Here is a 25,820-nt window from a genome sequence, read left to right as displayed (position 1 = left end):
TAGAGGGGACACCGGACATGCGCAGCTGTGATCATGAACACTCCCTGAGAACAATAAGCGCGCAATGAGTTGGACGAGGACGAATGCCTTCGGATTTGACGGTTCAACTTGGGAAGAGCAAGTAGCGATGCCGAGAGCGCAGCTCGCGTCGTCAGTCTGCTTGGTATCGGAAAGTGACGAGGGTGTCGCTCTGGATGAGCGTCCTCTAGCGACGTTCGCACAATCTGCTGACTTGTCACCAGCCTGGAGAAGGCGGTAAGACATCAAGACATCAGAGGGTTTACAGAGGGAGACGAGAAATGTAGAAGGGCCTGTTGTGTGATGTTGAGTGAGGCGACAAAACCTTCGATGTTAGATATGTTAGATATATTTCTTATTCTTAACTTAATTAAGTGTATCGTATGTACGAGGAGTGCTGTCATTACGGCCAGTCAGTGGAGAGAGCGCTAGCGTTCGAACTGCAGTGTAGTGCGCATTTTGGGAACCATAGCAACAGCTATTCAGACAAAGACATCTTTGTTATTAGCAGACTTGGTAGACTGTAGGTGCTGGGAATTCGAAGTTGCTGAACCGTCTTGCCGTGTTGTTTTGACTACTGTATGGGACTGTAAATGCCGAAAGGAATGAGCTGGAATGAGTGTGTGAGCATTCAATGACATGCAACACACCTTCATCTTCCAGACTATTTCTCTCTCATTAATTAATTAACCAAACACCAAACAGTGATTAAACACAACTTTCCAACAATCACACTTTAACACAAGCTATAGCTATTGTTTCTAATAAAATCAGGTCATACACAATGGTTTCCTATTCATAATTTGACTACAAAACCAGTTCACCCACTGAACTTAATTTGTAGATTACTAGGAAACAGATATGAATGGTAACACAGTTGAGATCAGCTGGGTCATACATATCTGCTGTATGCAGTAATGTGTAATCAGTCAATGTTGATCTTTTTATATGCATGTAATGGTTTTTTCATTAGACTTTTGTGTGCTGTCAAGTGTGTGTAGCAATTTTCTGTTTACATTGACTTATCACAAGCGTACTTATTCAATAGCCAAAAGCAGCTACTGCCAGTTTTGGTAAACTCTAGTTTTGCGCACACCGGGGTATGTGTGTATATATGTAATCAACACTCATAATTACCATTACTCATATGCCTACTGACTATAGAATAGAACCCTGATGTGTTTTCTGTGCTTCTGATTGCATGCTTTACTTGTAGTGTAGAGTGTCGAAAGAGGAAGGGACTAGATGGCGATGAGTTTGACACGCCACTCAGCAAGCAACTAATAACAGAAGATGCTGTAGCAGCACAACTAGGAAGCCTCTACCTTGACGGGCAGAACAGTTCTTGTATGGCTCATGGTAACGAGATGTGGGATAATGAAGATAGCCCAATGAATAATGTCGTGTGAGTAACTTACACACACGCACGCATGCACACACGCACACACACACACACACACACACACACAAGTTATGTGCATTCTAGTAAAAAGTGCTCATTCTAATCTTGTTGTGTTGTAGCATCATTGAGGATCGCCATGAAGACTCTGGTAGTGAATCTGATTATGGTTCATCGGATGAAGCGTATGTAGTAAATGGGGTACTAGTAATTTCAGCTATGAGCCATAAACAGGACTTCTTGAAAGTCACGTGACTTAGTGAGTGTAGGGCTTGACCGACTTGTGGTCTGTGACTATGTTCGTTGATGGATGTTTGCATGTATGGATGGTTGACTATTAGTCTATGTCTGTCACACTCCAGAAGGTAATGCCCTTAGTGTAGTCCAGTCACCAAGCAATATTTGTGATTGGTTGTACAAGGCAACCAGAGACAATGCACAACAGAGTTTCTTAATTACCACAACAGTGTAATTTGATCATGTTTACCAGGTCTTGTTGGAAGCAAACAACAAACCCTACTGTCTGCAACTGCTAATGCGAAATCAATCACTTTTTGTGGCATACATATACTGGGGAATCTAACGTTGTGTAACCATGAGCAATGAGCAACGTGTAATCCCGTATGTGATACCTCCTTTTACTTTGACGAGTACTGACTATTTTAACTTTCGGTGTTAGGGACTTCTGTGGTCATGTGAAACGTACGACAGTCATTTTGTACAAGTTTAAGATACATTATTAACCCAAGACACGCATGCACTAGGGTTACAGTAGTGCATCAGTAGACAGACAGATAGTCAGACAGACAGACAGACAGACAGACAGATAATTTATTCTCATACAGATTGTACTTGCACATATGCTAGGATTTTTTAAAATACGAATTAGTCCTTGCAAACAACAAAGTCATTAACTAATGGACTTGACTTTGAATGTCAAAATCAAATAATCTATCTAAGACAGACAGACAGACAGACATACAGACGGCCAATTGGAATGCAGTGTATTCGCTCATTGTTATCACTGGAGTTAAATTACATGTACACCTGGCAGTCTAGTAAAGTAGCTGTGTTGCCTAACAGCTGAGGGTTTAGCACTTCAGTACTCTTTAATATACAAGTACAAGTGTAGAGCTTAGACGAAAAATTGCATCTAAATTCATAATACTCTGTGACAATTCTATCTTGAAGGCTCATAGCTGTGGAAGCGAGGGTGTAAACGCAGCTTCAATAACTACGTAGTAATGAGTTAGTCTCGATATTGACCAACTTTCTATTTACAGTCCAGCTGTTGAACTAAGCAAGGAGCTCAAGGAGCACATGATCTCGTGTACGAAATTAGCTATTCTACCTGAGAAACTAGTGGAGCAAATGTATCGTGTGTTATAGTTTAATGTGTTAATGTGTCATGTTTGATGCTTTGTTTCGATTCTATATTTCTAGAAGCAGACCTTGTATGGAACTCGTAGTATGGAGACCTCCAGCAGATTTTGTTCAACACATGTATAGTACCGTGACCGATGAACAAGACATGAACAGACAGGTGTGTGATGCTTTCACTGGAAGACTGACAGTCAAGCTGCTTAATTAATTGATGTTTTCTGTGTAGTGTACTAGTGTGGGTTAGGACTTGGACATAATTACTTTCTCATAATGAGCACCTGCTATAATACAATGTAATCAATAATCAAATTTAGGCCAGGCCAACTACATTTTTTGATACTCGGATAGTTGATTGAAATAAAAAATTAAAATTAATTAAATTAAAAGTAATGATCACGTGAGATTTTGAGCATGCAGTTCTATTGCACTATTGCACTGCGTACAAACGTGAGGTAACAAAATGGACAATAAACTAAGGACGCTGATTGAGCTTAATGCGCGAAAACAGTCACCGGACCACATGCACTATCAATGCTCATTGATATGTAATTATAGGATATGCTACAGGACTAAGTCATTTACAGCAAACATAATATCATTGCACATGCTCACTTAAAGTTTATTTTTGTTTTGGCCAAGCTCAAAGCTGGACTGGCGAAGCATCAAGAATTTGGTCTGGCTGTACAGACCACTATGTTACAGTTCTGTTGGTTTAGGTATAATTTGAAACACAGTCGGTAGTTGTAGCATTTCTTTAGTGCTTTTATGTAGTTAATATCAGTATGATCTTAATTAATTGATTAATATATCGATGTCTAACAAATATGAATTATGTGGTTTTGCTTTCTTTGTAGGAAACGAATAATTCATCAGAGACTAGAAAAATGTGCAGGTTTATGATGTGTTGTTACAGTGTTATCTGTGTTGGAATTCTTGCTGTTGTCTAGTGACTTTATTGACATTGATGCTGGGGAGACGCTATGGGAATCTGACGAGATGGAGATATAGTAACTGTTATAATATTATTAATGTCTACGCAAAGTCAAGCGTTACAGTTTAATTACATTTCAATTTTCTTGATCATCAAAATTGTTTCGATCTTTGAATACCTACGCATGCGTACTAAATTGTTGTGAGGGGGCGATCTCGTGGCAACGAGGTTCTCGTCCACGTTCTTCGTTGTCGCTCTTTCTGGTGAATAAAGCAGCTAATTTGGAGCTACATCTTGCGAAAGTAATGTTAGTACGAGCGAGAGTGCGTCTTGAGAACGCGGAGAGCGCCATCTCGTTTATGCAACAAGAGCATTGCAAAACACTAGCAGGACTGCACAAGGAGATAGAAAACCTAAAGAAGAAATGTTCGGGTAGGCTTTGTTGTTCGTCGCAATAGGGGCAAGTGAGCGTTAGGTAATGATTGCGGGTGTGATTCTCACGTAGAATTGTCGTTTCATGTGGCGATGAAGAGTAGTGGCAAGATGCATGTGGGTAATGCTCCTTGTGAACGAGAGGCGAGCCTTGCGCGAGATCTGGAGAGAGAGCGGCGCGAGAGTGCGCGATTGAGGGCGGAATTGAGTGCACACGACGACGAAATGGCCGTGTTGAAGAAGCGTGTGAAGATGGTGGAGCAACGCAGCATGGAGGAGATGGAGGAAAAGATGGGGCGCATTCGTCTGTTGAATAGTGAACTCGAGGCACGTGCGGAGACAATAGCACACCTGACTTTGCAACTCCATCACTTTAGACTGAGAAGTAAACAAAAACAGCAGGGTAGGCAGGGACAGGGAAAGAGTATTGCTAGAGATCATGAACTCGGTGTAGGGACGTCGTCATCGGAAAGCCTAACTCGATCTGTATCCTCCCCGACGCCAATCTCTATGTTTGATATGCCTCGCCCTCCCTCTGTGCCAAGACAAAAATCTCAAACTATTTCACGTGCCTCAACTCCTAAATGCCATTCGACTTCTCAGAAGCGTCAGCTGCCTACGTCCCCAGTTACGGACTTGGTTGTCATCTCAGAACAGATACCTGTTCTTTCATGTCCAAGCTCTCACGATCAAACGCCTCATGCAAGGGCTGTTAGGCGTGGGAGGCTGTCACAGTCACAGATACTGCCGAATGCAGAGGATTTCTTACACACAACTTGCGTTCAGCCTGTACAGTTTACAGCTAAAGAACCTCCAGCAGTTCTTCCTCCCATTGGAGTCAGAGACGGAAAGTCCCGACGGAAGGTTCATATCAAGCACTTGAATAGTGAGAGAGAGGATGTTGGATCTGATGTCAGTCAGATCATCAAGGATCGATCTGTTGGTTCTAATGGAAGTGGAACCTGGCAGAAAGTGACATCTAAACATCCTGGGTCAACAGACTAGACAGAAAATTAATATTGTTACAAACAGAAATGTATTTTTGCATTGGAGTTGTGTGTAAGAACAGAGACTAACCACGGGTGGGATGATGTGCTTGTTAACATCAGTTATCTTGTGATGTTTCTCAAAACTTTGTTAATAAGAGAAACATTAGAAAGGAGCATTAAGACATTCCAAGTCATCATTATCATCATTATTGTACAAAAAAGTATTTTCGTTTAACTAACAATTTGTTTGATGTGTGATATATATTCAAACCCTCAAATTGTTGTAAGTACACTCACAGAAGTGTCCAGTCAGTCAGTCCCCCCTACAAGGAGAAAAAAGATCTCTGTTCGAGAACAGCTACATGTATTCTTATCCTCATATATAAGTGTACACATAAATTGTATATTCAAATTTCTTCATGATTTATGTAAACATAATTGTCTCCAAGGGGTATGGAGAAAGGTGAGACTTTACATGTGTTAGGCTCACATGGTTGGAAATCTCATTACATAATGTTTGAATAGACAAAACATTACATATACAATTAGTTGCTGCAATAGCTATATATATATGTACATCTGTACACGACGACACAACAGATGCAGGTGTGAGGTACAGTACTGTACACGTATATCTACGCGCTTGCGCATTTCCGTTGTCACGGGCAACTGCGGAGCACAACGTGTTGTCGCCTCTAGTGTGCGTCGTTGAAAATGGACGACACAAGAATACAATGGATAGCTAAGCAAGTGTGTCTTGGACTCAATGTTAACAGCGAAGCGGCGTTCGAAGATCTCATTCGGCGGGAAAATGGAAAAAACCGCGTTGACATTGTGCAGTTCTTAGATCAGACAGTTCCAAGAGACAACTTGTCACTGTTGTTTTATGCTCTTGATATTGAAGAAAAAATCGAAGTAAAGCTGGGTGAGTGTGTAGTAACCAGGTTACTAGACTATGAACATTAGCTAACTAACGGGAGTGCATTTGATGGTGTTGCCTTCTTTGTTTGTAGGAATCGATCGGGAAGGTGATGAAGCTGACGCTCCCGGCACACCACAGAGGCCTGAAGGTTCAAGTAGTTCTGTCTTGACTGCCAATTCTGCTGCAGCTGCTGATAGTGGAGACAGTGTTTCCCCGGGAGAGGGGAGGGGGAATGGAGAGGACAACACGCCTGCTGCAGCGGCTGCTATGCTGGTGAGAAACGTTAGAGACGAGTATACTACTAGTAGGAAATTCAAGTTTGTTCTATACGTGGGCGTGTCACCAGTTGAACATGCAGATTGGCGGTTGTGGCTTTTTTATTTGAATTCATACAGTATGTGAAACGTCTACATGGACGAACGCATAGTAAGATACAATATATAGACACAGAATGATACAAGTTAGGTTTCCGTATCTACTTCTACAAGTTATATTAGTCCACATCCATTGTTATCAATGTGCGCTACAGGAGCTTGCTAGAGTTTGTATTGTGTGTGTGGTGTGTGTGTGTGTGTGTGTGTGTGTGTGTGTGTGTGTGTGTGTGTGTGTGTGTGTATGTGTGTGTATGAGTCTACTGTTGATAGAAATCAGAATGTCACTAATTTGATACACACATCAACTATTTTGTCTTTGTTTTGAATGTTGCAGACTCGTATTGAGACAGTGATTGTTCAGAAGCTTTTTATTGCATGGCAACACCTGCCAGAAGATGCAGCAGATGGGAATGCTTTCTATTTTATTAAGCATGATGAGGGTCCAGTGACCAAGCCAAGCAGCATCGATGAAGCAGATGATGTAATGTGTACTCATCTTGAGTATGGTCTCTTGAATGCTCCTCCATTGTCCACATTAGAACAAGTACTAGAGCTGGTGTATGAGCCTCTCATGTCAGCCATGTCTCAAAGACAGGGAATTCCTGATCTTGGATACTTCGGTTCTCAAGGTGTCGGTGCAGGAGGCTCATCTGGTAGACAAGTAGAAAGTCAGCAAAGTGATGCTCGAGTTGGTAGGATTGTGATTCGGGATGAACTTCTCATGAATGTGAGAAAATTTTTATCTCAAGTGGGTCACACTATTCGACAAGTGGAAGGAGAAGTGAAGCTGGACATTCCAGATGTTGAGATTAAACCAGCTGTTGCTGAGGCTTGCAAGGAAAATGAGGTGGTGTATCAACTGGAACTGGCACTTGAGAACTGGGAGAAGACTATTGTGTCTGCAGTTGAACACCAGATCAGACGTCAGCCTCAAGGAAATGGTGCTATGGCTGAGGTTGATTTCTGGCGAGAGAGATGCTCTGCTCTGAGTGTTTTATCGGAACAGCTACAGCTGCCCACAATACAAAAAATGCTTGCTGTGCTGAAAGCAGCAGATGTGACTGGTTTGTCTAGCTTTGAATATAATCTTGGTGAGCTAAACAAATACCAGACAGAGGCAAAGGACAATGTTCGCTTTCTTTCAACTCTTGAGCGTCATTTTAAAAATATCTCTCAGGGTGCAACGTTTCATATTATTATGGAGACTATTCCATCCATGATGAATGCACTCCGCATGGTGTGGATTATTTCACGTCATTACAACTGTGATGAACGTATGGTTCCACTGATGGAACGAGTTGCATGGGAACTATCCCAACGTGTGGCCAGGGTTATCAACATCAGAACAATTCTTCACGAGTCACCATCCGACATCAAACTTAAATGTTCTGAAGCAAAACAAACTTTAGAAGTGTGGAAGCAGTCGTATCTTGATACAAGGGCTAAGATTGAATCATCAGGTAGAGATGCAAGGTGGGAGTTTGATCGAAGGCGTTTGTTTGAGCAAACTGATTACATGGCCACTATTTGTCAGAGTTTATATGATGTTGCTCAAGTCATAGAAGAGTTTCATAACATTTTTGGTACAGAACTAAAAGCTGTGACTGGTGATCCTAAAAGCATTGAAGAAGTCCTACAGAGAGTAGAATCTCTGAAAGCTCCTCTTCTGACAGTGGAATTTGACCCTTTTGATCAACGACATCAGTTTGCTTGGAATCATAAGATGGACACCTTCCATCAGAAGGTTGTAGCAATTGAGAACAAAGCCAAACACTTTATTGATGATTCATTTAAAACCCTACGCTCAGCAGAAGGTGCATTTGACATGCTACAAAACTTCAAGAATATTCGTTCTCGTGAGGCAATCAATCGGCAGATGATGATGAAGTTTAAAGAAATTGTTATGACATTCTGTCGTGAGGTTGATGCTACAAACGAGTTGTTTGAGAAACAGAAGGCTAAACCGCCAATTGCTCGAAACCAACCACCGGTTGCAGGAGCCATCAGTTGGTCTAGATCCCTCTTCTATCGCATCAAACGTACTGTTCTCAAATTTCAAAGTATGAAGGACATGTTGGCTGGAAGTGAGGAGGGAGTGATGGCAAAAAATAAATATCTCTTTGTGGCAAGAAACATTAAGGAATATGAAGATGCTTTATTTGAAAGTTGGTTGACCAGCATTGAGGGTAGTCTAGGTGGCTACCTGAAGAGGACAATTCTTGTAGAGTTGCCGGATGAACAGCTTGGTCGCAAAGAAGGAGAGCATGGTAGTCCAGAAGTGGCTACTATTATGAGCACATCTTCGGTTCACACAGTTGGTCCACGATATGGTGTTAATTTTGCTGTTGAATTGCAACAGATCATCACTGAAACAAAGTATCTTGAACAGCTTGGATTTCAGGTGCCTGAACTTGCTCGAAATGTTGCACTTCAAGAAGACAAATACATTTTCTACGTAGATGGGCTGAAACAGACAATTGCTCGTTATCATGACACGTGTGCTTCTTTGTCCCCTTCTGAGCAGCTGCTACTTCGTGACCAACTTTACGAGCTGCAACGTGTACTTCGTCCTGGGGGTAAACGATTGAATTGGAATTCACTGGGCATCTCAGATTACATCTCACGATGTGATCAGGCTATCACCAAAATGGAGTCTCTTGTCAATCAGATTCACAAGAATGCACATGATATTGAGGTACGTTTACAGCTGATCGAGCTAGCTGATGTCTTTCGTTCTCCTCCACTTGGAACTGCCGGCACTCTTCCTGATGCCAAGGAGTACTTTGATTGTATTGAGAAGAACAGAGCAATGGTAATTAATGCTCTTGCAAGAAAGTACCATGCTATTGGTCCTCTCCTGACCAAGGTTGAAGGTTTAGTTGTCAACACAAACACTGGGCAGTCTCCCCGTCTTGTTCCATATTATCTCTACTGGGAACGCAGAGTGTTTGACTCTCTCTCTACCATGATGTACAAGAACTTAGAAATGTTTTTGAGTCGACTGGAGAGAGACTCACCTCTTTTTGTAGTCGATGCTATACTCTCAGCTCCTGAGATAATCACATCACCACAGGCTAAAGAATTGTACAAGCTAATGACTCAATGTGTTCGTGATGCTGTAGAGAGTGTTCATGTGTTTAAACGTTGGATGCATGGAACTTGTATTGAATGTGAACCACAGCATGTCGATGGCCAAGATGAACCATACGTCTTCAGTTTTCTCAAAGACATACAGAGTCATCCTCGTGTTTTGGATGCAGTAAGCAGGATCAGCACAACACTAGCCCAGATGCTTGGTGGAATGACCAAGTACCTCTCACGATGGAAACACAAGTATCGTGCTCTATGGCATTTGCAAAAAGAAATACGGCTTGAAAAGTTTGCTGCCAAGAAGCCAAGCTGTGTGCAGTTTGACAGTTACTTGCTGTTCTATTCTGATATGGTGGTTGAAGTGTCAAGTCAGCCTGAGACAAAGAATATTGACTTTATTCAACTGCAACTTCAGCCACTCATTACTACAATTCAAAGTCATGCAAAATCGTGGGTTACATCTCTGGGAAAGCTTCTCAATGAATCTGCAAAACTATCATTGTTTGCACTCAAAAGCAAGATTGATGGTTTAGACCATGATTTGAAACGAGCTCCTGAGACGTTAGAAGATCTGAAGTTTGTTCTTAGCGTTATTGCTCAAATACATGTCATGTCACTTGATGTTGAGCTTTCCTATGTTGATATACAAGAGCGGTATCGCACGTTGCAGGTGTATGGTATTAATGTACCAGAGAGCGAATTGGTCCTAGCCTCTGGCATCACCAATATGTGGAATGATTTGTTTCAAGAAGCTAGGAGAGTTGACCACAGTCTTGTGGTGGTCAAAAAGAAATTTACTGAGATCACTTGTGAGCAAGTTGTTGAGTTTACCAAAGATGTTGAGGCTCTCTATAATCGTTTTCAGTCTGAAGGGCCTGGCACTGTTGGATCTGACCTGGACAAGGGAGTCGAACTAGTGGCCAGCATGCTCCAGGAAATGGAGAAATTTGAGAGTGAACGTCAGGAACTTGCAAATGCTGAGAAACTGTTTGGGTTACCTATTACAATGTACCCACAGCTACAGGACATGCAGAAAGAGCTAAGTGGCATGGAGAAAGTGTTTGAATTATATGAGGCTCAGAAGACTGCTCGTGAGGAATGGTCTAACACTTTATGGGCCAATCTTGACATCCAGCAATTGACTGATGGTATAGATGAATACATGAGACGATTAAGGCGGTTTTCAAAAGAACTAAGAGCACTTCCTGTGTTTCATGTGCTGCAAGAGCGAATGCAGGCATTCAAAGACTCAATTCCACTCTTTGCTGACTTGAAGAATGAGGCACTGCGTGATCGTCACTGGAAGAAACTGATGGAAATGACAAAAAAAAACTTTGACATGAACCCTGAGACATTCACACTTCAGAATTTGTTTGCCATGGAGCTACACAACTTTGCTGAGGTGATTTCTGACATTGTAACAAGTGCCATGAAGGAGTTGAGCATTGAGAAAGGCCTTCAGGAAGTAAATGACACTTGGCAGAGTATGCGCTTTAGTGTGCATCGATACATGAAGGGAACTCAGGAGCGTGGGTTTATTTTAGGAGCAGTTGATGAAATAACAACAATTCTTGATGATAATGCAATGAACATACAGAGCATGTCAGCGTCATCATATGTTGGTCCTTTTCTTGAACATGTTCAACGGTGGGAAAAGAGACTGTCACACATCAGTGAAGTGGTGGATGTGTGGATGGTTGTGCAGCGAAAATGGATGTATCTTGAGAGCATCTTCATTGGTGGAGATATTCGTATGCAGCTACCAGAAGAGGCCAAGAAGTTTGATAGTATTGACAAGACATTCAAGAAAATCATGACTGAAACTAATCAAAAGAGTAATGTGTTGCAAGCTTGTCATGCTGAGAATCGTTTAGAGGAGTTACAGAGTATTAGTACTGGACTGGAACGTTGCCAGAAAAGTCTTAATGACTACTTGGATAGCAAGAGGAATGCCTTCCCGAGATTCTTCTTCATTTCAGATGATGAACTTCTTTCAATCTTGGGTAGTGCTGAGGCAACATGTGTTCAGGAGCACATGATTAAAATGTTTGATAACATTGCTAGTCTTCGCTTTGCCTCTGGAACAGCACAAGAAATGATTGCTCAGGCCATGGTGTCTAGTGAAGGGGAAGAAATGGAGTTCAAGTCTCCTGTTGCTGCTGAAGGTCGTGTCGAGGACTGGATGACAAATGTACTAAATGAAATGAGAAAGACAAATCGACTAAAGACAAAGGAAGCAATCTTCAAATATTGTGCTGATGACCAGCCAAGGGTAAAGTGGATGGAATTATATCAAGGAATGGTTGTATTGGCAGCTAACCAGGTTTGGTGGACATGGGAAGTGGAGGATGTCTTTCGAAAAGTAAAAAAGGGAGATAAAATGGCCATGAAGATTTACAGCAAGAAGCTGCACTCACAGATTGATGATTTGGTTGTTCAGGTTCGCTCTCCGTTGAGCAAGAATGATCGTAAGAAGTTCAACACTGTGCTAATTATTGAAGTTCACAATCGAGACATTGTTGATCGGTTTGTTCGTGACAGTATCATGGATGTACGAGAGTTTGAGTGGGAAAGCCAGTTAAGATTCTACTGGGAGAAAAAGGAGGATGAGCTGTTTGTTCGTCAGTGCACTGGTCAGTTTGGCTATGGATATGAGTACATGGGCCTTAATGGTAGGCTTGTTATTACCCCACTGACAGATCGAATCTACTTGACACTCAGTCAAGCTCTTTCAATGAGACTTGGTGGAGCTCCTGCTGGTCCTGCTGGTACTGGCAAGACAGAGACTGTGAAGGATCTTGCGAAAGCTCTTGGTCTATTATGTGTTGTGACCAACTGTGGTGAAGGAATGGATTTTAAGGCGGTTGGAAAGATATTTTCTGGATTAGCTCAGTGTGGTGCATGGGGATGTTTTGATGAGTTTAATAGAATTGATATCTCGGTTCTTTCTGTCATAAGCTCCCAGATTAAGACCATTCAGAATGGATTACTGAATGGACTGAAAAAGTTCCAATTTGAAGGCAGTGAAATTGCTCTTGATGATCGTATGGGAATATTCATTACAATGAATCCTGGATATGCTGGACGTACTGAGCTGCCAGAAAGTGTGAAGGCTTTATTTCGACCTGTTGTGGTCATTGTCCCAGACTTGATGCAGATTTGTGAAATTATGTTGTTCTCAGAAGGATTCTTGATGGCTCGAGTGCTTGCTAAGAAGATGACTGTACTTTACAAGCTTGCAAAAGAACAACTTTCTCGCCAATATCACTATGACTTTGGTCTGAGGGCACTGAAGGCTGTGTTGGTGATGGCTGGTGAGTTGAAACGAGGATCTCCAGACCTAAATGAAGATGTAGTGCTAATGCGTGCTTTACGTGATATGAATTTGCCTAAATTTGTTTATGAAGATGTTCCACTCTTTAGAGGACTCATTGCGGATCTTTTTCCGGGTTTAGATTGTCCTCGTGTTCGCTACCCAAAGTTTAATGATGCTGTTGAGCAAGTTCTTGTGGATAATGGCTATGTGCCTCTTCCACAACAAGCAGACAAAGTGGTGCAGTTGTATGAGACCATGTTGACTCGACACACTTGCATGGTAGTTGGACCAACAGGAGGAGGGAAATCTGTTGTCATTAACACGTTGGCTCAAGCTCAAACAAGGCTTAACCTTACAACCAGACTTTATGTTATGAACCCCAAAGCTGTCACAGTTATTGAATTATATGGTATTCTGGATCCTGTTACTCGTGATTGGACAGATGGTCTTCTTTCCAACATCTTTCGTGAGATTAACAAACCAACCGATAAACAGGAACGCAAATATATTGTATTTGATGGTGATGTGGATGCCCTGTGGGTGGAGAATATGAATTCAGTTATGGATGATAACAAGCTACTCACTTTGGCCAATGGAGAACGTATTCGCCTCCAGAAGCACTGTTCTCTTCTTGTTGAAGTAGCTGATCTCCAGTATGCTTCTCCAGCTACTGTTTCCCGTTGTGGCATGGTTTATGTTGATCCTAAAGATCTCCAGTATGAACCATATTGGGAGAAGTGGACCAATAGCCGTAAGACTGACAAAGATGCCCTCTGTGTTTTGTTCAAGAAGTATGTTCCTGCTTGTATGGGTTTGATCATGGAAGGCATTGTAGATGGCAGACCAGGTGAGAAACTGAAAATGATTGTTCCTCTCACTGATCTGAATATGGTCACTCAGCTTACATTTATGCTTGATGCTCTTTTGCCTTTGTCTGACACCAGTGTTGGACCCACACTGCTTGAGTGTTACTTTTTGCAAGCTCTTACTTGGTCTCTAGGGGCTGCTTTACTTGAGGATGGGCGTGTTAAGTTTGATAGTCTTGTAAAGCGTCTGTCAGGATTGTCCCAGAATGATGGTGACACTTGTCCATCCACTGAAATGCCCAGCAAGGAAGACACGCTATTTGAATATTATTTTGATTTCGAAGAGCTGTTCTGGATACCGTGGAAGCAGAAGGTGCCTGACTACGTCCATGAACCTCGGAAGAGATACAATGAGATTCTTGTTCCAACTGTTGACACTATTCGTACTACTTGGCTTTTGAACCTGATGGTCAAAATACGTAGACCAGTAGTACTGGTCGGAGAAACAGGAACATCAAAAACAGCAACAACTCAAAATTTTCTTAGAAAGCTTGACCCAGAAAGTACTCTAGTTCTCAACATCAACTTTTCTTCTCGTACAACTTCAATGGATGTACAACGCAACTTAGAAGCAACCGTTGAGAAGAGAACTAAAGATTCTTATGGTCCACCACCTGGAAAGAGACTTCTTGTCTTTGTGGATGACATGAACATGCCACAAGTGGACATATATGGTACTCAACAGCCAGTTGCACTTCTCAAACTTCTTCTTGATAAAGGTGGTATGTATGATAGAGGTAAAGATCTGGGCTGGAAGTACATCAGAGACATTGGATATGTTGCTGCTATGGGAAAGCCTGGAGGTGGAAGGAACCAAGTGGATTCTCGCTTTATTTCTCTTTTTTCAGTATTTCATGTTACATTCCCATCAGAAGAATCTCTCTTTCGAATTTACTATAGCATTTTGGAAGGCCATCTGAGGCCATTTCCTAAAGCAGTGCAACAGCTTTGCAAACCTCTTACTGAAGCTACCATGGAATTGTACAAGTGTGCTGTACGAGATCTTCCTCCTACACCATCCAAGTTTCATTACATCTTTAATCTACGAGATCTTTCTCGTATCTACCATGGCTTAACACTCACTGTCACAGACAGGTTTGACTCTCCTGAGAAATTTGTAAGAGTGTGGCGTAATGAGTGCTGCCGCATTTTTTATGATCGACTCATTAATGATAAAGATCGAGAAGTTGTCAAAGGTCACATTGAAACTCTACTGAATGATTATTTTGCAGAGTATATGAAGACTGTTCTTGAAGAGCCTCTTCTTTATGGAGATTTTCGTACTGCTCTGAATCCTGATCTTTCACGGGTGTACGAAGATTTGCAAGACTATGATGCTACTAGGGCAATATTTGAAGAAATACTGGAGGATTACAATGACAGAGTGGCACGTCTCAATCTCGTTCTTTTTGAAGATGCTTTAGAACATCTCTGTCGTGCACATCGTGTTATACGAATGGATCAAGGTCATGCACTCCTTGTTGGTGTAGGAGGGAGTGGCAAGCAAAGCCTTACTCGTCTTGCAGCCTTTACTGCTGGCTGTGATGTGTTTGAGATCACGTTGAGTCGTGGATATGGGGAGAATGAATTCCGTGAAGACTTGAAACTTCTGTACAACAAGCTTGGCATAGAGAACAAGAAAGTAGTGTTTCTATTTACAGATGGTCATGTGGCACAAGAAGGATTTCTGGAGCTTATCAATAACATGCTCACATCAGGCATGGTCCCTGCATTGTATGCTGATGATGAGAAAGAAGCAATAGTCGGTCAAATACGCGATGAAGTGCAAAAACTGGGTTTAACACCTAACCGTGAGACTGTATGGAGCCATTTTGTAAAGAAATGCTCCAACAACTTACATGTTGTGCTTGCTATGTCACCTGTAGGAGAAACATTAAGAACAAGGTGCAGGAACTTTCCGGGGATGGTCAATAGCTGTGTGATTGACTGGTTTATGCCATGGCCAAAGCAGGCATTAGAAGCAGTTGCCAGTAACTTTTTGGCAGACAATGACAAAATACCTGATGGTAGTCGAGAAGCTGTAGTTAGTCATGTGGTCTTTGTACATGAGAGAGTTGGCACATTTAGTATTGAGTATGAGCAAAAATTGAGAAGAGTTAATCATGTGACACCTAAAAATTATCTGGACTTTATCAACAGCTACACTAGACTGCTGGAGGAGAAAGACAAATTTGTGTTGGAGCAATGTCAGCGTCTGGATGGTGGTTTGAGCAAACTTATCCAAGCATCAGAGGATCTGGCAATATTAAACAAGAAACTAGAAGATCAGAAGGTTGCTGTTACTGTGAAAACACAAGCATGTGAAAAACTGCTGGAAGAGATCACAGCTCGTACGTCTCAAGCAAAAGAGAAACAGGAATTGGCATTGGCCAAAAACAAGGAATTGGAAGAGCAGAATGTTGTCATAGCTGCGGAGAAATCTGAAGCAGAAACTGCATTACAGGCAGCTCTTCCTGCTCTTGAGGAGGCACGCCTTGCATTGAGTGATCTCGACAGAGGAGATGTCACTGAGATTCGGTCTTTTGCCAAACCTCCACTTCCTGTTCAGACCATTTCTGAGTGCATAGTTATTTTGCGCGGGATCAAGGAAGTTTCATGGAAGACAGCCAAGAGCATGATGTCTGATCCCAACTTCTTGCAATCTCTGCAAACGTTGGATGTAGATAACATCACTGGAGGACAAGTGAAGCTTGTACAATCATTACTTAAAAGAATGGATGTGACAGTGGATCGAATGAAAGAGATTAGTCGTGCTGGATCAGGAATGTACAAATTTGTTATGGCTGTTGTAGGGTACTGCAGTGTTGCTCGTGACATAAAACCAAAGAGAGACCAGGTAGCACGACTTGAACGTCAATATCATCAAAGCAAACGGGAGTTGGATCGAATTCAAAGGGAAGTACAAGCCATTGAACAAGAGCTTGAATCATTGGGCAAACGTTATGAAGATGCAAAGAAAGAGCAACAGGCTTTGCAGAATGAAGCTGAAATTATGGAGAGACGGTTGATTGCTGCAGACAAGCTCATATCAGGATTGGGATCAGAGAAGACTCGGTGGAGTGAAGAGCTTGCAGAATTGAAACAACGACGCATTCGCTTATTAGGAGACTGCCTGCTTGCTGCAGGCTTTCTTAGCTATCTGGGTGCTTTCAACTGGGACTTTCGGTATCGACTGATACACCAGCAGTGGGAAAAAGACATCTTGGCAAGAGACATACCACTTAGTCAGCCATTTAAACTGCAATTCTTGCTGACAAATGAAGTAGAAGTGAGCAGGTGAGACATGAACACATTATATTAGTATCGTATTGAAGAATGGAGCAAACACTTAAGTATGTGTCTTGCTTAATTTTTGAACACACTATAAATATGTAACGGCAGAAAGCATGCTGAAATTCAATAGTTTTAGCATTATTAGACTGACGTGATGACATTACTTGTCTTGAACTGTTGGATGTGAGACAAGACTACAATTCCCTGATCAGTCTCGTGTGTTTGTTTGTATTATAGTACATTGTGTCATCAGATTAGCAAATCAAGCTGCTGTTGTTTGTAGGTGGAACTCTGAAGGTCTGCCGCCTGATGAACTCTCTATTCAGAATGGCATTTTGACCACTAATTCCAGTCGATTTCCTTTATGCATTGATCCACAGGAGCAGGCACTAAACTGGGTTAGAAAGAAAGAAGCCAACAACAATCTCAAGGTAAAGTGCAACATGTTTCTTATGGTTCATTACGTCAAAGTAGCGTGTATTTCTACAGGTTTGCACATTTAATGATCCTGATTTTTTGAAGCAACTGGAGTTGGCAATTAAGTATGGCTTTCCTTTTCTCTTCAAAGATGTTGATGAATACATTGATCCTGTCATTGACAATGTGTTGGAGAAGAGTATCAAAGGTGCTGGAAATCGTCGCTTTGTTATCTTGGGTGACAAGGAAGTCGACTATGACCCCAACTTCAAACTCTACTTGAACACCAAATTGGCCAATCCAAGATATACTCCAGCCGTATTTGGCAAGGCAATGGTGATCAATTATACTGTCACTCTGAAAGGATTGGAAGATCAACTACTCAGTGTTATCGTTGGATATGAAAGACGGGAACTAGAGGAAGAGCATGAAAAGCTAATTCAAGAAACAAGTGATAACAAGAAACTTTTGAAGGATTTGGAGGACACCCTTTTGAGAGAGCTGGCTACTTCAACTGGAAACATGTTGGATAACACAGAACTTGTCCAGACACTGGAGGATACCAAATCCAAAGCTACAGAAGTGTTTGCAAAGTTGAGACAATCAGCTGTGACAGCTGCTGATATTGAAAAGGTTCGAGATGGCTACCGTCCTGCAGCTCGTCGGGGTGCTGTACTCTTTTTTGTATTAGCTGAAATGGCAGCTATTAACACAATGTACCAGTACTCACTAAGTGCTTATCTGGAAGTGTTCAATCACTCACTACGAAAGAGTCTTCCAGATTCTCTTTTGCAGAAACGACTCAAGAATATAATTGATACTCTGACATACAACGTATACAACTATGCTTGTACAGGTCTGTTTGAAAGTCACAAGCTTCTCTTCTCTTTTCAAATGACCATAAAAATTCAGGAAGCCGAAGGAACATTAAACCTCGATGAGCTGGATTTCTTTGTGAAAGGTAACATGTCACTGGAGAAAAGCCGCCGTACTAAACCTCATTCATGGATTCCAGACCAGGGATGGGAAGATATTCAGCGTCTAGTTAGCATCATGCCTGACACGTTTGGCTCTCTGTCAGATGATATAGAGAAAGGGGAGAAGGCATGGAAGGCTTGGTTTGATCAGGATGCCCCTGAAATTGCCTCATTTCCTGGTCGATACAAAGAATCTCTCAGTGACTTTCAGCAGTTGCTTTTACTACGATGCTTTCGCATTGATCGTGTTTACAGGGCAGTTACCAACTTCGTCACAGGACGAATGGGTGAGAAGTACGTAACTCCACCAGTCGTCAGCTTTGAAGCTATTCTTGACCAGTCAGCACCATACTCTCCTATTGTGTTTATTCTCAGTCCAGGTGCCGATCCTGCTGCTGATTTACAGAAATTGGCTGAAAGGTCTGGATTTGGAGGAAACAGACTGAAGTTTCTTGCCATGGGTCAGGGACAAGAGAAGGTGGCATTACAGCTACTAGAGACGGCAGTCAGCCGAGGACACTGGCTAATGTTGCAAAATTGCCACTTGTTGGTGCGATGGCTCAAAGATCTGGAGAAAGCTTTAGAAAGAGTCACAAAACCTCATCCTGACTTCCGGCTGTGGTTGACAACAGCACCAACTCCTGAATTTCCTATTGGCATACTTCAACGGTCACTAAAGGTTGTGACAGAGCCTCCTAATGGTTTGAAGCTTAACCTGCGTAACACGTACCACAAAATTACCCATTCTGCTCTCAACAACTGCCCACACCCAAAATTTTCATCCCTTGTATATGTGCTGGCATTTTTCCATGCCGTAGTGCAGGAGAGACGAAAGTATGGCAAAATAGGGTGGAATGTCCCTTATGACTTTAATGAGTCTGACTTCCGTGTGTCTATGCAGCTGATGGACACTTACTTGACTAAATCATTTGAAAACAATGATGACAAGATACCATGGAACAGTCTCAAGTATCTTATAGGAGAAGTGATGTATGGAGGACGAGCTATTGATGATTTCGACAGACGAGTGCTGACAACCTACATGGATGAATACATGGGAGACTTTATCTTTGACACATTTCAGCCATTCCATTTTTACAAAAATGAAGAGGTTGATTACTGCATTCCTGAAGGAAGCCATAAAGATGCTTATGTTGATGCTATTGAGCTGCTGCCATTAGCAAACACACCAGAGATATTCGGACTGCATTCCAATGCTGAGATCAGTTACTATACACTTGCTGCTAAAGACATGTGGAAGCAACTAGTGGAGCTTCAACCACAGACTGGGCAAGGAACCACAGGGGTTAGTCGAGAAGGGTTCATTGCAGGAGTGGCATCAGACATTCAGAGTAAGCTGCCTCCTCAGTTTGAACTAGACCGCATAAGAAAAAAGTTGGGCCAACTGTCTCCAACGTCAGTAGTCCTGTTGCAGGAGCTAGAGCGTTGGAATAAATTGGTGAAGAGAATGAGTCTTTCACTTGTACAACTGCAAAGGGTAAGTTGTTATATACAAACCGTCATTTGTCATATGTGACTCACTACTGATTTTCAAATTGATCTGACTAATTAATTTTCTATTTTCATTGATTTTCCTATTTTATTCGTGTGCTTGTGCTTATTTTTGATAATTCCTTTATATGTACACGTGAGTCATTATGATGTGTGCTCTAATCTATTGACTTTGTGCCTTTATCATTATTATGATAAACACAATAAACTAGAAGTTTTAAGTTTAAGTTTATAAAATTGTGTATGCATAGTGCTTGCCTTGTTCATCTTCTGGATCATCTCATTTGTATCTACTGTTTAGGCTCTTATTGGAGAAGTAGGTATGAGCAATGAACTAGATGAAATAGCACGCAGTCTCTTTAATGGACAGATTCCTTCCATATGGCAAGCTCTTGCTCCGGCTACTCTGAAATCGCTTGGCAATTGGATGATCCATTTTCAGAGCAGATATGCCCAATATTCCAAATGGGTAAGTTTATTTAACCCACAAGCAAGTAGTTTGATGCATCTGTACAGTGTAGCTGTATACAGTGTGCCATGTTTAGACGTAACAAATGAAATGATGCCTTGAGGATAACTTTGACATTGATTGTCCTAAAAAATGTCTCTTCATCTATTGTGTGTACCCTGTTGTTTGGTACAAACAGTTCTGCACCAGTCTTTCCTACTCAAAAGGAGAGTGGCAACAGCAGACATAAACTCCTCACACCTTCTTCCCTCTGACATTGCATGTTCTTTGATCTCGCTTTAGTGTCAGCTTGCAACAGCTGTGTATGTTAAATGTTTGGGCTTGCCATCTGACAGATTATCTGTCAAGTAACAGGGCAGTCACCAGTAAGTAGAAGAGGCAGGAGGATGGTTATTAGAAGGAATGTCTTTCCAGGACGCAATGGCTGGTGAAGGAAGACATTACTGTGATTTAATGGGACAGTTTGAAGCGACGGCTAGTAGTGGTTGGAGTGATCTATCACTTCTCTACCTGACAGTGATGACGTTTTCCCTAGGTGCTCAACCGTTTAGCTAACCAGGTGATTAAACAAACAAACAAACTGACTAAAGAGGCAATTTTCATTGGTGTTAGAAATGAGGAGGAGAAACAAAGAAGATGGCAAGGCAGATGAACAGGAACAAGAGAACTATAACCATTGCTCCCAGAATGTTTTCCGTATTAGGCGGGTGATGCTTCCTGGGCTGTACCGGCTGTCAACAATTCCTAGCTAGAACCCTGACTGCAATGTGTAGAGTTGTGAGTGTATTGAAATGTGGTGTATTAGGTGAATGATGGCGAGCCATTTGTCATGTGGCTGTCTGGTCTTCATATACCCGAGTCTTACCTGACAGCATTGGTTCAAACCACTTGTCGAATGAAAGGATGGCCACTAGACAGATCAACTCTCTACACAACAGTCACTTCATACACTAGCCCCGATGACATCACAGAAAAGCTTCATTCAGGTATGCTAGCTGTTAGCTACTAAAGTGACAAACCTGGGTTACGATGGTTTGTTATCTGTAGGATGCTACGTGCAAGGTCTGTTTTTGGATGGAGGAGCATGGAACCTGGAGGATGCTTGTCTTGCACGGCAACCACCCAAGCAGCTCATTCAGGAGCTTCCCATTCTACAGGTTATTCCTATTGAAGCTCATCGCTTAAAACTAGGGGTAGGTTGACTGACAGCAATCGTTAATTATGGCTTTTGTAAGGTCGACTGTGATGTGTATAGAACACGTTCCGGACTCCCGTGTATGTCACAAGTCAAAGAAGGAATGCCATGTCGGTTGGTCTTGTGTTTGAAGCAGATTTATACACCACAGAACATATCTCCCATTGGGTATTACAAGGTGTCTGTCTCATTCTCAACACGGATTAATCGCAATGCCACTCGTGTATTGACACGCAACTATAGATATCACATATTAGTTCATCATGGAGATAAGGATATGGAACTGTGGGGACTACATTGGGTCTATACGTGCATTATAGTCTGTACTGATGAGTGGATCATTCTAAGGTCACATTTGGGTTGCAGTAGAGCTGGTATCGTGTATTATTAGTACCTTTTACCACAACTACACAGTAATGCATTACTATTTAATTATGTCTGTTTGCACTATCAGGAGCAAATAGGTCATCTATGACTGCTCTTTCTTCTAGTGCTAGGTCTGGATGCCACATATCAAACATAAATACTACTCTGTCTCCATACCCATCGTCCCCGTGATGCCATACTTCATGTTCAAACGAATCATCAAATATCAAACATTCTCCTTCCACCCACGATCTCTGTGAGGTGTGAACTCTCAATGTGCACTTAGCGGGCACAAATAAAGGGACATGGCAGCGAAGACGAATGTTTGTTGGCCCACTGTGAGGACTAATATGGCAGCCAGGTTGGACAACAGAGAAACTAGCATTCCCAAATATGTTATTGATCATGCAGCAGCCTGGTTGCAATCGTTTCAGCATTGACATGCTGTTAGTACAAATGGCAGAGGTTTGTTCAACCTGCTGTCCTTGATTCACTAGATGACACACTTTCCATTGACCCGAAGGAGTCCTGTTGGTCTGCCATAAAGACGACGAATGAAAAACTAGTTCTTGAAATTCCTTTCTTAACACATCAATCATCTCTGAACTCTGTACAACATCGAGGGCGCGACCGAATTCCCGTATGTCGTGCCACGGCAAAGCTCGCAGTCCTGGAATCATAAAAACGTTGGGATGTTGTCCATCGGACAGCCAGTCGTCTGGAATGGGATTTCGTGAGATACAACGCTCTGTAACCGCTCGTTTCACACGTTTGCTAGGAGTGTGTGTCAGATGTGACTCTTTATAACGGATAGCTGATATCTCTAGTATTCTATCGTACGCTTTGCAACGGACACAACTGACAGACTCACACGAGTCGACATGATTACTTTCCTTTCGTTTTGCAAATGTTGCCCATCTAACACATAGACGACGTCACACAATGTCAACAACCACAGTATATTTTATGCACCTCCAAATAAACTTATAGATAACAAAGAGAAAGACTCCAAAACAAAGAAATGTTGTAGGGTCCATATAGAACCCAGAGCCGTCTAGAACCAGCAGCCTCGTACCCAGGCCCTCATGCGCGGCCTGGCGCTATGCGCTTCTATGTACTGAAATACTGAAACAATAAATTTTGTAGCCTCGGATTTCCAGACTTCTTGTATGCTCCGACTGTCGCGATGAGATTCGTAACGTCGAGTCGTGTGGAGCTGGTTTGCGCTTGTTTCTCATTAGTTGGTGCAGTTATTCTTATTGCGGCTACGTTTGCCAGCCTCGAAGCCTATGTCAACTGTCCAGGCAGCAGTTGTGCGCTCTACGCAGACTTCTCGCCAGAAAAAGGACCGACTTGTGGAAACAAAGCTGCTTGTGACTTAGCCATGTTTTTCGGCTTTGCTTCTCTTGTTGCTGGTCTGCTGTTTGTTGTGCAAATCACTTGTGTGATGAGGCATGGTGCAGTTGCAGAACAACCCGGAAAATCGTCATGGTAAGATACGGTTGGTGACGTGTGAACAATTTATTGGAGATATTATTTTAGGAAGGCACTAAATCCGTACAATTTACATGTAATAGACGCCAAACGTTTAGCTAATAATTTGAGAGTGGTGAAAATAAATTGTTCAGAAATAGTTTCTGAGCCTTTAAGATGTAGACTGTGTACATGCAGCTTGGAGAATGAGAATCTATTTGTCCAATTGATATTGGTTATATATGGATTTGGTGTGTGTGTGTGTGTGTGTGTGTGTGTGTGTGTGTGTGTGTGTGTGTGTGTGTGTGTGTGTGTGTGTGTGTGTGTGAGCAGACAGAGAAACTGATCGAGCTACAGACGTTACAGTATGAGTCGTTGTGTGATGTCAAGTTAATAGACTTCATGCCTGACTTTATGCAATACTAAATTACTAAAACCAGTTTATCAACATCAACAATAACAAATACATGCTGCAAGCTTTTTGGTTAGCTCTCTAAAGAAGCAAAGTATCAAACTCTTATTAGTGTCACATGATGGCATGATCTGGATAAAATAAGCTAATGCTCTTATGTCAGTTGCTTTCAACAAGATAAGAAACTAACAAAGTCATTTTTGAAGGGCTGACTGAAATTATTTATCTAGTTTGTAGCAGTATAGTATCATAAATATTGGGCTATTCTGTATTCTAGAGCAGTTAAAATTTGTACAAACTCAGGCATATTGAAGAAATTTACTGTATTAATAAATTTAATTAATATCATTAATATTAACAATTAATGTCCCTTGGAGCTGTAATTTGGACCCTTTCGTAAATTCAATTGGCAACCCTGGTAAGTGGCACAGGTACTGCCACAGATATTTCAAATGTGTTGTTTTAGGCTTCGTCACATTTTATCACTGAAGATGCTTCTAGCATTATTTTTTGTGTTGGGTTTGTTTGCAATTGCTGTTGTGACATCTGTGGGAGCAGCTGTCTATTGTGAGCATCAAAAGGCTGTGTGGAAGGAAGCAAACGAGACTGTAACATATCCAGGGTTAGTCAGTTGCAGAAGACACAAATAGCAGAAATAAGTTTGTAATGTCAGATTAGTGACTTTGTGTTGTGTTGTGTTGTGTTGTGTTGCAGATGCCAAGAATACGACAGGTGGGTTGCACAGCTACCAGGGAGTGGCTGGCCCAGCAATGGTTTTGTGACAATGCAAGCAATGATGGTAAGTTGGATAAATTCAAAGTCATGTGTACGTACTATCATGAGAAAGCTTGTATGTTTAATGTTCTTTTATCATTGATATGAAATGATATTCAGTATTAAAATGTTTTGAAAACACACTGAGGAGGTAGTGTTTGCTAATGATAGAGCAAAGTATGATGACGAGGTTAACATTTATCTGGCATTGCATGCAAAGGGTGTGTACTCATTGGGAACAAGGATATCAATGACATACATCCATATTAGTTGTATAATTCATGATACAGTTGGAACTTTTAGTCGTTAACCAAGTCGATGGGATTGAACGCTTGTACGAAAGTTGATCAGAAAAAATTAATAGCAATTTGCAAATTTGCAAATGACCAGAAAATTGGTCTTGGGGACACATGTATGCATAAGTGCACGTCTATGCTACTCTGAATGCTGTAGCCACTTCATGTTACTGTTTACTTGCTTAATTTGTTCTTTAATTAATTACAGGCAGGGGTATGGCTCTCGTTTGTGTTTTGGCTTTCTGTGTTTGTTGTGACCATCGTTCAGTATCTACAACGTCAACAACTTGCCAGATCAAGCCAGTTTACAAAGCTGAAAGACTCTGCACATGCGGTCACATCCTACAGCTCAAACAATCTAATCTGACTGTAGGTGTCTAGTTGTAGTAGTGCAAGATACAATATAATATATAGCTATTAATGGATAGATATTAATTGCATTCAAGCAATATGGCTGCATATCTTTCTGCATGTTGCTTTAATTAATTAATTAACACTTTTTAGTTCATGATCTAATGGATTTAATTATAATTGCATACTTTCTACATAGTATTGTAAGTGAACGCTCGGGAACGCCCACTTCCGTCTGTCCACATGTCCGTTTGTAACGCGCCGATCGACACGACGCCGGTCTCGGATCGTCGCGAAACGCGGTTGGCCGGTCGAGATCGCGAGTCTGAGACGAACGGTCGCGTCGGATTGCTTTGGGGGCTGAAATTAACCTAAAATTAGATTGCTACGCGAATGTGTCTTCGCGGAAATGCCGAGTATGCGGATGTGACGTGTGAACTGGTCTGCGCTTCATCTGCATTGATCGTCTGGATGCGCCGGCTGTAGTCGGAGTAAGCTGGCTGCGGCTCAAGGTCTGCTGAAATGAGATGAGCCGGAGTTTGTTTGCTCAACCATTAATTAACC

The 25,820-nt window shown here is 41.8% G+C and overlaps 5 protein-coding genes across 8 annotated transcripts; 4 read left to right on the top strand and 1 right to left on the bottom strand.

The window, feature by feature from the left end:
• Positions 1–38: 38 nt before the first annotated feature.
• On the top strand, positions 39–3,886 carry LOC134189707 (uncharacterized). Of its 4 annotated transcripts, none has more exons than XM_062658069.1 (7): positions 39–255; positions 1,235–1,423; positions 1,540–1,602; positions 2,701–2,790; positions 2,861–2,960; positions 3,655–3,692; positions 3,748–3,886. In XM_062658069.1, the coding sequence occupies exons 1-7, from the start codon at positions 65–67 to the stop codon at positions 3,806–3,808; spliced, it is 732 nt and encodes a 243-aa protein (XP_062514053.1). In that variant the 5' UTR covers positions 39–64; the 3' UTR covers positions 3,809–3,886. The 4 variants fall into 4 exon arrangements, with proteins under 4 accessions (XP_062514053.1, XP_062514061.1, XP_062514069.1 ...); XM_062658077.1 differs by having other exon boundaries at positions 3,655–3,686; positions 3,748–3,832; XM_062658085.1 differs by having other exon boundaries at positions 213–350.
• A 140-nt stretch (positions 3,887–4,026) lies between these two features.
• On the top strand, positions 4,027–5,417 carry LOC134189698 (uncharacterized). Its single transcript, XM_062658057.1, has 2 exons — positions 4,027–4,163; positions 4,237–5,417. Exons 1-2 carry the CDS (start codon positions 4,037–4,039, stop codon positions 5,166–5,168), a joined length of 1,059 nt encoding a protein of 352 aa, XP_062514041.1. The 5' UTR covers positions 4,027–4,036; the 3' UTR covers positions 5,169–5,417.
• Positions 5,418–5,824: 407 nt separating this feature from the next.
• On the top strand, positions 5,825–22,019 carry LOC134197287 (dynein axonemal heavy chain 10-like). The gene is made up of 9 exons (XM_062666578.1): positions 5,825–6,077; positions 6,166–6,347; positions 6,783–17,017; positions 17,298–17,445; positions 17,504–19,906; positions 20,222–20,389; positions 21,195–21,375; positions 21,437–21,582; positions 21,645–22,019. Exons 1-9 carry the CDS (start codon positions 5,867–5,869, stop codon positions 21,789–21,791), a joined length of 13,821 nt encoding a protein of 4,606 aa, XP_062522562.1. The 5' UTR covers positions 5,825–5,866; the 3' UTR covers positions 21,792–22,019.
• LOC134197295 (aspartate beta-hydroxylase domain-containing protein 2-like) lies at positions 21,873–23,017 on the bottom strand. Its single transcript, XM_062666590.1, has 2 exons — positions 22,923–23,017; positions 21,873–22,868 (listed from the first exon to the last, which is right to left on the bottom strand). Exons 1-2 carry the CDS (start codon positions 22,985–22,987, stop codon positions 22,013–22,015), a joined length of 921 nt encoding a protein of 306 aa, XP_062522574.1. The 5' UTR covers positions 22,988–23,017; the 3' UTR covers positions 21,873–22,012.
• Positions 23,018–23,128: 111 nt separating this feature from the next.
• On the top strand, positions 23,129–25,409 carry LOC134193443 (uncharacterized). The gene is made up of 4 exons (XM_062662278.1): positions 23,129–23,441; positions 24,302–24,457; positions 24,550–24,634; positions 25,114–25,409. The coding sequence occupies exons 1-4, from the start codon at positions 23,137–23,139 to the stop codon at positions 25,270–25,272; spliced, it is 705 nt and encodes a 234-aa protein (XP_062518262.1). The 5' UTR covers positions 23,129–23,136; the 3' UTR covers positions 25,273–25,409.
• Positions 25,410–25,820: the final 411 nt, after the last annotated feature.

This window comes from Corticium candelabrum, chromosome 1 (assembly GCF_963422355.1).
Source record: "Corticium candelabrum chromosome 1, ooCorCand1.1, whole genome shotgun sequence".
Lineage (NCBI taxonomy): Eukaryota > Metazoa > Porifera > Homoscleromorpha > Homosclerophorida > Plakinidae > Corticium > Corticium candelabrum.
The sequence above is the reverse complement of the archived record's forward strand: the minus strand, read 5'-3'. Positions and strand labels throughout refer to the sequence as shown.

Bases quoted from the DNA above. Each gene is read 5' to 3' on its own strand.
- LOC134189707 (XM_062658069.1), top strand. From the start codon at position 65: ATGAGTTGGACGAGGACGAATGCCTTCGGATTTGACGGTTCAACTTGG. The intron at 2,791-2,860 runs GTATCGTGTGTT...CTATATTTCTAG, and splicing joins GAGAAACTAGTGGAGCAAAT to AAGCAGACCTTGTATGGAAC. The intron at 2,961-3,654 runs GTGTGTGATGCT...CTTTCTTTGTAG, and splicing joins AACAAGACATGAACAGACAG to GAAACGAATAATTCATCAGA.
- LOC134189698 (XM_062658057.1), top strand. From the start codon at position 4,037: ATGTTAGTACGAGCGAGAGTGCGTCTTGAGAACGCGGAGAGCGCCATC. The intron at 4,164-4,236 runs GTAGGCTTTGTT...ATTCTCACGTAG, and splicing joins CCTAAAGAAGAAATGTTCGG to AATTGTCGTTTCATGTGGCG.
- LOC134197287 (XM_062666578.1), top strand. From the start codon at position 5,867: ATGGACGACACAAGAATACAATGGATAGCTAAGCAAGTGTGTCTTGGA. The intron at 6,078-6,165 runs GTGAGTGTGTAG...CTTTGTTTGTAG, and splicing joins AAAAATCGAAGTAAAGCTGG to GAATCGATCGGGAAGGTGAT. The intron at 17,018-17,297 runs GTGAGACATGAA...TGTTGTTTGTAG, and splicing joins AATGAAGTAGAAGTGAGCAG to GTGGAACTCTGAAGGTCTGC.
- LOC134197295 (XM_062666590.1), bottom strand. From the start codon at position 22,987: ATGGACCCTACAACATTTCTTTGTTTTGGAGTCTTTCTCTTTGTTATC. The intron at 22,869-22,922 runs GTGCATAAAATA...TCTATGTGTTAG, and splicing joins ATCTATAAGTTTATTTGGAG to ATGGGCAACATTTGCAAAAC.
- LOC134193443 (XM_062662278.1), top strand. From the start codon at position 23,137: ATGAGATTCGTAACGTCGAGTCGTGTGGAGCTGGTTTGCGCTTGTTTC. The intron at 24,458-24,549 runs GTTAGTCAGTTG...GTTGTGTTGCAG, and splicing joins GAGACTGTAACATATCCAGG to ATGCCAAGAATACGACAGGT. The intron at 24,635-25,113 runs GTAAGTTGGATA...AATTAATTACAG, and splicing joins TGACAATGCAAGCAATGATG to GCAGGGGTATGGCTCTCGTT.